Source organism: Buceros rhinoceros, unplaced genomic scaffold (genome assembly GCF_000710305.1).
Source record: "Buceros rhinoceros silvestris isolate BGI_N320 unplaced genomic scaffold, ASM71030v1 scaffold11900, whole genome shotgun sequence".
In the NCBI taxonomy this organism is placed as follows: domain Eukaryota; kingdom Metazoa; phylum Chordata; class Aves; order Bucerotiformes; family Bucerotidae; genus Buceros; species Buceros rhinoceros.
This window is the reverse complement of record NW_010389046.1, coordinates 1-9,541: the sequence shown is the minus strand read 5'-3', so window position 1 is coordinate 9,541 and position 9,541 is coordinate 1. Positions and strand designations below refer to the sequence as shown.

The 9,541-nt window shown below is 42.9% G+C and overlaps 1 protein-coding gene and 1 non-coding gene across 2 annotated transcripts; one reads left to right on the top strand and one right to left on the bottom strand.

The window, feature by feature from the left end:
- Nucleotides 1-5: 5 nt before the first annotated feature.
- Nucleotides 6-8,458, top strand: CPOX (coproporphyrinogen oxidase; the record flags this gene model as incomplete). The annotated part of the gene is made up of 6 exons (XM_010132634.1): nt 6-123; nt 830-940; nt 1,879-2,020; nt 4,361-4,579; nt 6,327-6,431; nt 8,324-8,458. Coding segments are annotated over 6 exons (783 nt in total), but the record flags the coding sequence as incomplete, so codon positions are not given.
- Nucleotides 8,459-9,177: 719 nt separating this feature from the next.
- On the bottom strand, nt 9,178-9,249 carry TRNAD-GUC. The gene has a single exon. It is a non-coding gene; the product is annotated as a tRNA-Asp (tRNA).
- Nucleotides 9,250-9,541: the final 292 nt, after the last annotated feature.

The following is a 9,541-nucleotide window of genomic DNA, read 5'->3' as shown; positions in this document are numbered from 1 at the left end:
TGCTGCAGGACGGCGAGGTCTTCGAGAAGGCGGGTGTGAATGTGTCCGTCGTGTTCGGGCTCCTGTCGGAGGAGGCAGCGCGGCAGATGCGAAGCAGGGGCAAGTCTCTGAAGGGCAAAGACGGTAAGGTGTCCGGCGGGGAGGTGGGGTAGGGCACCGGGACCTGTTCACCGACATGTTCCTGTGCAGGTATTCTGAAAGCATAGTCTGGCCTTTGAGCTAAACGTGAGGAAGGCCAGACTGATGAACATTCAAGGGTTTCATTTATATCATGGTGATTTCTAACCAGTAAGCCCGGCAGATGGCATTTCCTATCCCTAAAAAGCTAGGTATTGGAGTGCTGCTTCCTCTTGCTGCTTTAAGCAACGTAGTGTAGGGGCAGATTGTTTCTCAATAACTGTACTGTAGCTCAACAGTGAAACGCCGCAAGAGTTAGGTACCAGAGAGCTGGAGGGAGACAACCAAAACTGCTGAAGAGAACCTGAGGGCTAAAGACAATTCAACCCGGATTTGTGTAGCGAAGGGTAGTTGTGAGGACTGCGGGTGGTGGAAAGCCTTGTATTTCAAGTGATCTTCATCTAATGGGTGGTCAAATATATTGTTGCATTTTAGGACAAATGCAAGAAAAAAGCATTTAGTTAAGTGCACAGAAGTGTGTGGATGGAAGGTAAATTGCACACTGATTAATAACTACGGTGACCCAGCATGATAAATTTTCTTGTAGTAGACAGTAGCTTAGAACCTAAGGAAAAACAGTGATGTTCCTTAAATGATAATAAATGAAGTTATTTGGAAAACTGATTTTTTTTCTGTGCATCTTTTTATCTAGGGAAACTGCCTTTTTGCGCCATGGGCGTGAGCTCTGTTATCCATCCAAAGAACCCTCATGTTCCAACCATGCACTTCAACTACAGATACTTTGAAATCGAGGAAGTAGACGGTAAGAACTGTAATTCAGTGAAGTACATATGAAACGTATGACTCCATGTGAAGGAAGCGTGAACGCGTGGGTAGGGTAAGAGGTTAAGAACTGGTCCAGTTTTGTTCCCAGCTGCAACAGGAATCTGCTTTGTGACACTGCATCTCTTAATCTCTGGACTTTTGTGTGTTTGTAAAATCAGCATGATTTTACTTTTTGCAGAGTACACCAGGGGTTTCAGACTTAAGTGAAAATGTAGGAAGCTATAAATATATATATATATAAAAGATATTCAGAGAAGCAACTCCAGAATTTAGTAGAAGAAAGGTATGTGAAGGACTGATAAGGGTTCGGGTCAGGATGTACCTTTGTCTCAGAAACTGGGGGGATGTACTGTCAAAAGTATTGCGCTCTTACTGCATTGTGCCTTTTTTTTTCCCCCTAAGTTTCTGCAACTTGCCGCTGTCAGAAGCGGGACACCAGGCTAGGTGGTCAAACGCTGAGAGCCTGTCTGTACCTCGTGACAGTGTACATACTGACAGAAGCTCAAAGAGAGTTTCCTTTTGATTATTTTGCCAGAGCATTTCTAGTCAACCTCTTCCTTGGAATTAATGATGATGTTCCCTTTCTTTGGCAAGCAGTAAAATGTTTCTGGATTCTTGGACAGGAGTTGCCAGCCCACCTTGTGAAATTGATAGCCTGCAGTCAAGGTCAGAAGTCCAAAATACTGAACAAATGGTTTTCACTGCTTTGAAATAACGTTTCATGTTTTCCTGAAGTCACTGGTCATTGCGTTACCTCAAGTTCAGATTTTTCATGATTGAGCTTTAGCGACACCACTGAATAATGATTCTGTTTAGTATTGTAAAAGTAGCTGTTAGTTCTTGGTGAAGCAGTAGCAATGTACTGCTGTTTGGAAGTTTAAAAGAGAAGTGTTGCTGCTTGCCTCTCTCCTGTAGGAACTAAACAGTGGTGGTTTGGTGGTGGGACTGACCTCACTCCAACTTACCTGAATGAAGAGGATGCCGTTCATTTTCACAAGACTCTGAAAGAAGCCTGTGACAAGCATGATCTGAAGCTGTATCCCAAATACAAGAAATGGTATGTGGGGTGAGATGTGCTTGGGTTCCTTTTGTGGGAGCAGAAGGCAGCACTGGATTATGCCAGCTGAGTGTACGCTGGGAACTGTAGGTTCTGCTGCCTTTAGAAAAGGCAAACCCTAATGGAAATCAGCAGATATATACCAGGACAAAACGCAGTCCAAAACAATCCCTTTTTTACAGAGGCCTGAGTTTTTCAAATCAGAGAGCTGACAGCTAGTATCATGTCTGTTAGCCCAAATAAAAACCAAGCTGGCTTTACAAGATTTTGTAAGCCACAGACGACATTAAGCAACTTTAAAATATCTTTTAGCCTCTGTTGTTAAACTAGGACAAGACTTGTGTTCCATGAACTTGCACAAATGCTACTTACAGTAAACTCATGGTAAATATGCATGGCTTTAGTGTGAGCTCTTGGGCCAGCGCTGTAGTTCTGAAAATCCCACTCCAGTTTTTCTGCCTTCAGTCTGACTTTCATGTTTGGAGTTTGTGTTTGTTTTGTTTGTTTGGTTTTTTTTTTTGCCAGGTAGGTAAAGAAGCTCATCCTTAATGTCAAGCTTCATGATTTTTAAGGAGCTGTACTTTTTTTCCAGTGACATATTCACTGAGAGTTCAACAGCATAATCTCTAAAGATGCAAACTTTTAATATTCTTCTTGAGCTGACAGATACAAGTGATGGGGTCCTTCACTGTTCAGTGGGAGCTTGCTGCTCTGTGTCTGATAATCTTATCTGCTACAAGCTGTGGTATCCAGGAAGGAGGGCTTACCCTTTTGTAAGCTACCACCTACTCCTGGGGACAGGAGATAAAGTGGGTTTTGTAGCTTGGGTGGCATCCACTTACGAGAGAAGCATATTTTTATAACCTTAGGAACAGTCTTGTTCTCTGAGGAATTTCTGCATGGTAGTTCAAACTGTCTGCCTTAATGGTCAGAGTTTTTTTCAGTGCAAGTAGGCTAGCAATGCCAGCTGCAGAGGGTCAGAGAGAAGGATGCCTGTCCTTGGCCTGAGGGCAGCTCAGGAAGAGGACTAGTGGTATCCCATGGACAAAGGCAGTTTTCTCAATCCCAGCCTGAGTGTTTCCTGTAAGCAGCAGCAGCTCTGTAGGGGCATGCAGTTCTCACTGCCAGAGCAGTGTGACTCTCCTCTGAGTTTGTACCAATTAGTGTTGCCCCTTTCTCAAACACAAAAGCTCTTGTTACATTTACCACGCTGTCTTCTTGATCTAGGTTTAAGACTTTTGTCAGATTTGTCCTCTTTTGCATTTCTGACTCGGCCTTTTTACTAAATTCCTCCTGCTGCCATAAAAAAAAGGAGCTGATGATTCCAGAGAATAAAGAAATAGCTTAGGTTGTCTGTTACATCTCCACATCTCTTCTGCTATGGCCATGCCATTTATATTGCTTGAGAACAGCAACTGTGGATGAATACATGTATGGAGAACTAGTCGTAAAGAAAAGCATGGTTTCTGCTTCTGACTTCCTTTCTATTTTTTTCCCCACGTGAAGACTTGCAGGGCATGGCTGCCCATATAAGCAACTATAAGCAAGACAAGCTGTCGATACAGTTAATAAGCTAACTTACAGTAATTGCACACCTACGTACTCCCAGTAAATACCAACGAGATTAATTGCCTGACTGCTGTAGGATAAACTGCACTTCCTCCTTCATAAACGTGAACATGAGCCATGAAAAGCCCCTACTAGAATGACTCATCTTCCAAGTTTATTTTAAAAAGCCTTTTTCCAAGGAAGGCTGCCTCACTTTTGCATTTTTCCCTAAGTGACAGTGGCTTTCTTACCTGGTCTTGGATTTTTAGATTCTTTTAGTTTTGATGAAGAAAATCAATTCTTTCACTAGCATGGCAAAAAGAATAAAGACGTCTCTTCCAAGTTTGAGTTCATTCAAAGGCTGTACAAATAATTTGGGATTTACATGTAATTCTGAGAATAAAATGTAGGAAGAGTTGTTAGGGTGAAGTTTTGAAATCAGGGGTCCCTCCTCCATGTAGGTAGATGATACGGATTGGATGACTCCACATGGAAGCATCTGCCATAGTGTTTGAGTGTTACATGTTCAATGACAGCGGTGATAACATAGCTTTGCAGAGGCTGTTTAATTGGAGCTTTTACTGTAAGTGAACACAGGAGTGCTTTCCTGATGATGCTGTACCATCTTGGCTCTCGGCAGTCAGTGAAACAGCAGGGCACCCAACACTGCATGAACTGACTTCTCATCGATATTTCACTAGTGCTGTCCTGTGTCACATAGCTATTTTTGATTTCTGTTCATTTGTTTGAATATTGAGGACCACGTTAGTAATTATCTGCCACTTCTTCAAGGTGCGATGACTACTTCTATATCAAGCACCGTGGCGAGCGAAGAGGGATTGGAGGCATATTCTTTGATGATGTGGACACTCCCTCCAAGGAGGAAGTATTCCAGTTTGTGAAGAGTTGTGCCAAAGCTGTTGTGCCTTGTTACATTCCCATTGTGAAAAGGCACTGCCATGACTCCTTCACACCAGAGGAAAAGCTGTGGCAGCAGCTTCGTAGAGGACGGTGAGTACTGAAGGAGCAAAAGAATACAGTGGATTGTGCTGGCGAGAAAGAAATGAACTAGTTCTCCATGGCTGCAGGCTTATGTCCTGTTTGTTTTGTGGGCTAGGTTTGCGTGCGTGCTCTAAAGCTCACCAGAGAATTTCACCATTGTGGTGAAATTTTTGCACAGAACCAATTTTGAAATCCTACACTAGATTGTCAAGGGAGGGTGTGAGAATGTACTAGCACACCCTCATCTGTATCTCTTACTCTCTCATACTGCAGCACAATCAACCCATACAAAATGCCACAGCTTCTCTCCATCTCCTTCAAAAACTAAGAGAAGCTGCTGCTTTTGAGGTGGGCATGTGTGCCTGGAGTCCTGAATCCTGCCTCTCCTGCAGACCAGTGATACAGGATATAGGACTGCCCTGTGACACGAGGAGCATAAGGATGAGGCAGTCATGCTGCCTATTCAGTAATGAAGCTAAACTTCAGAAGGTCATGAAATAACTATGCCCAAGAGTACTTTCATCTTCTTACATACATATTTATTCCATCTGATCTTGGCATTGAAATGAGGACACAGTGAATTTTTTGTAAAGGAATAAAGATAACAGAGGGGTTTTGCTTTTCTGGGATGGTCTAAAGTTACTGTAACTTAAAAGACTTGGGAGGATGCTTATTAAGGTGAACAACTGATGGTGCAAAAGCTTAAGTACATTGGTAGATACAGTTGTACTCCTTTCTCTGTGTCCTGTGCATGTGTAAGCATGTAGAGAAATAAGAATACATGTGCTAATTAAGCAGAATTAGGGAGTCTTTAGATTCTGCCTCTTCTGCAGAGATCTGTGAGAGTGGCATAGAGAGGGTGTAAGCAGTCATGTTTACATCACTGGCCTGCAACAGTCATTCAGATAAGCATATATGCTTAATTTTGTGGGAATGTTCCTGGGAGCATTGGACTTTCAGATCCAGTTTGTGGATGGGATTTAGCAAACCTGCTAAGGCTGTGAGGGGGAATAGCTTCTTTCAAGTTGCAGGCAGGTCCAGCTCATGAGGCCTGCTTATTTCCCTATTTGCAGGTTCTTGGGCTAGGCAAAGCTCTCCATTTCTGCAAATAGATAAGAAGTCCTCCCTTCCCCTTAAGTACCAAAACCTCAGAACTGGTTATTAAGATAACCACTGCTGAATTGTCACTGCTCTGTTCCTATGCTGGGGGCACAAAACTGCCTATTCCAGCACTTAGAAGTCTCAGCGAGGCATACTGAAGCTGTCTGACTTCTGCTTTCCAGACATCCCCAAGAAGCACAAAATCTTGTTCTGACCTTGCTGCTTATGTGTCCTTCACCTTCAGCATGAAGGACTGAGTTTTCCACTTCCATTAAGGCTCCTCTTTAGACCTCACACCACCACACAAAAAAGTACTGGTATAACTAAGTTAAACTTGGTGTTGAATTTGCTAGCAGGGTTGAGGCCTGGGAGAAGTAAGTAGTATAGCACTGTGTGGAACGCTCTCTTTTGAATAGCTTGACTGCTCTAGTCTGTTAGCTAAGGTCATTACTATGCTTTGTCAAGCGGCAAGGACACACCTGTGTTCCTATGCAGAGGATGCTAGATAATAGTTGGCACCAAACCAGGGCTAATTCTGACACCCAACATAGCCAAAAGACAGGCTGGTTTTGTTTGATGTCTGCTAGCTGAAGAAGGCGTAACCAGCTTCTGATAAGGAACTTGTTTTTCTGTTGTATCTCTTCACTCCCCATAGGTACGTAGAGTTCAATCTGGTTTATGACAGAGGTACAAAGTTTGGCCTCCTGACACCGGGATCGAGAATTGAAAGTATTCTTATGTCTCTGCCACTGACTGCAAGGTAAGGGCATAGTTATGTGGAGTTGGAGGTAGGCATTGTCCTTAACTAAATACTTCATAGAAGTAAATCAAAGGTCTGTCCTGGTGTCCAGTCTCTTAACAGAGGTTAGTTCATGCCTGATACAAGAACTGGCCAAATAAAGGCAGATGTTTCTCTGGTCTGCTACGCCTACCCAATTGCCAGGAACATGGCTTAGATATTTTCTAACAGAAAAAGTGGTATTTTTTGTGCTTAGTACCTCTTGATAAGACTTCCTCTCCTCGCTCCACGGGTTCTTGTTAAGTAGTTATTTTAAACTGTGTGAGCTTCTGGCAGTCCTGACAAGCCTGTGGCAAGGAGTTCCATAGTGTAACTCTGTCTTCTATGAAAAAGTGCCTCTTTGTTTTCTACTTGCACCTGATGACTTCATTTAATTTTTCAGTGAGTAACCAACCAGATTTTCCTCCTGTTCATTTTCTCCGTAACAGTTCTTATTTTTACAGGCTTCTGGTTTTTCCATTGTCTGTTCTCCAGGATGACAAGTTCTGCTCTTTTTAGTTTTTTTACACTAGCTGTTCCTTACCTTTGATCACATTTGCCACTTCTTCTAGGCATAAGTTTTCTATGCCTTTTATAAACGGGGGATAAAGAACAGACAACGTAAGCTGCATATATGTATCTAAGATGCAGGTGTGCCGCTGACTCATCAGTTGCATAATGATGTTTTAGCTTATTATTCCTTTCGTAATCCTAATATGCTGTTTGTTGTTTTTGACCGCTGTTGAGCATTGAGCTGGCTTTGCCATACAATTTTTATGATGCCAAGATCTTTTCTGGGCAATAAAAGTTAACTCAGTCTCTCAAAGCGTATGTAACTTTTTTCTCTCTGCATCACTTCAAATCAATCAACAATGAATTTCACCTACCATTTTATCATTCAGTTGCTTAACTTGGCATTAACTCTTTTCAACTGCCTTTTTAGGTTTTAACCAGCCTTGCTTAATCTTGCAACATCAGCAGACTCTGTCATTTACTGTTTACTCCCCTTTTTAGGTTGCTTTTAGGTACGCTGAGTAGCACAGGCCCTAGCATGTATTTCATAAGCTTCATTAGTGACCTCTCACTGCTAGGAAAACTGACCTTTGCATGCTACCCTTTAACCACGAGGGCAGTCTTGTTCTCACCACATAGCTTCATCCTGCTGCCAACAGTAGATGTATCACTGACCGGGACACCCATCTTTTGATTTCATTGCTGGAATGATCTGGTTTTCCTTGGTTTCTCACTTCAGAGAAAGTTAGCTCACTTCAGAGCATGAATGGGTCCTTCCTGAGGAAATAAAAAAAAATTAAAGATTGTACCCATCCCTTTGTGATTACTGATGCTCTTCTTCCTCTGTTGTGGCTTTTTAAATTGCCTTTTCAATAAAAAGTGGTCTGTCATCACCTTTGTTTTTAAAACCAAGAATCAACAAGGATTTATAGAGCTTCCAGTCCAGCTTCTGTAAAAACTAGGTCTTGTGTCCTCACTGTCAAAATTGTCTGGGTTCCTTTTTTACTCATGTTCCTCATGATAGTAGTGTGTCACAAGAGACTGCTATAAGATCTTTGTAAATAAACCTACATGCATTGTGGGGTAGGGGGCACTGCTCTTTCCTTTTTTCTTTGTTCTTCCAACTTTTCCGTAAGTTGAGGAAAAGATCAAGCTAACATTTCTCCTGTCTATTTCTCTGCTGTTATTTGTTCCTACTGAACTTAATGATTTGTAGCCACATCTGTCACCTGAGCCATGATTATCAATTGTGTATGTAGCTTTGCATCCTCAGAAAAGGCAACTCCAGTCTAAAAACAGCCTGGTGCGGGAGAGGTGGCCGCCAGCTGGACAGTCTGAATGAGTTTCCCCTCTCCCTGCAGGTGGGAGTACATGCACACCCCTCCAGAGAGCTCAAGAGAAGCAGAAATCCTGGAGGTTCTGCGCAATCCCAAAGACTGGGTGCACTGACAGGGTCAGGAACAAGATGGATTGCTTCCACTGAGCCATTATGAAAGAACAGGAGTGCCTGCAAACCAGGCATTTATTTATACTCTTACTTGGTGCCTTAGTAATGCTGTGTTGTTACAACTTGCAAATATGTGAACTCATTAAGATTGATCAGCTATTGTTATCACCCCTTGTTGTTGTTGCCTTGTGGAGGACTGGCAATACCCTCAAGGAACTACTGTGCATGCTTAAGAACTTCTACAGCTTACCTGTTTGACTGTAAAATGGCAAACTACTTTAAAGTGTTCTCCCAGTGGAATGAAAGCATTATCTGTGCCTAAATAGCATTGCTTACCCTTAGAAAATGTTGGGATGTTTTAGAAATATTTTTTTAAAAAATAAAGGGAATATTTGCTATGATTTTGAACCTTAAATTGTGCTTCCAGATGTTGTGAAAGAGGTGGTGCTTAATCATGTGGTTTTTTTATAATATCCACATTCACTTTAAGGAGTGGGGGTAGTGTTAGTGCAGTAGCATAACTGGGAGATTCTGGGTTACGGTCCAGTCTCATCTGGTGAGAGCAGAAGGCTGGCTGTACATTTTGAGGATAGTCTTACAGCTGTAATCAAGGCAGGATAGCAGCCTGCACCAGCTCCTTTGCAGGGAGGTCAGGGACATATCAGGAAGCTCTTGGGTACGATACTAAGAAACCCGGGAGGAAAAAGCAGTGCGTGTGTATTAGGGAGGGCTCCTGTTCCCACCTTCCCGAGGAAAAGATAGTACTGCCTCCTCGTCGGGGAATCGAACCCCGGTCTCCCGCGTGACAGGCGGGGATACTCACCACTATACTAACGAGGAGTGAGGCAATAATTATTTGGCTTCCTGCCATGACGTGTACTATGTCATCGCTGGTGCGTTTTCACGTTGGTGGTGATAGCTGCTCCACCGAAGTCAAGCTTCCTCTTGAAGGCTGCGATGTTACACTTCTCCCGGTAATAAAAAAACATAACAGAAGAAGGTTAGGGGGAGAAACCGGGCAGTCCTCAAAACGGAAAAAACAGAAACAAGCTTAAATAAAAGGCAGGTGGCCCGTACGGGGATCGAACCCGCGACCTTGGCGTTATTAGCACCACGCTCTAACCAACTGAGC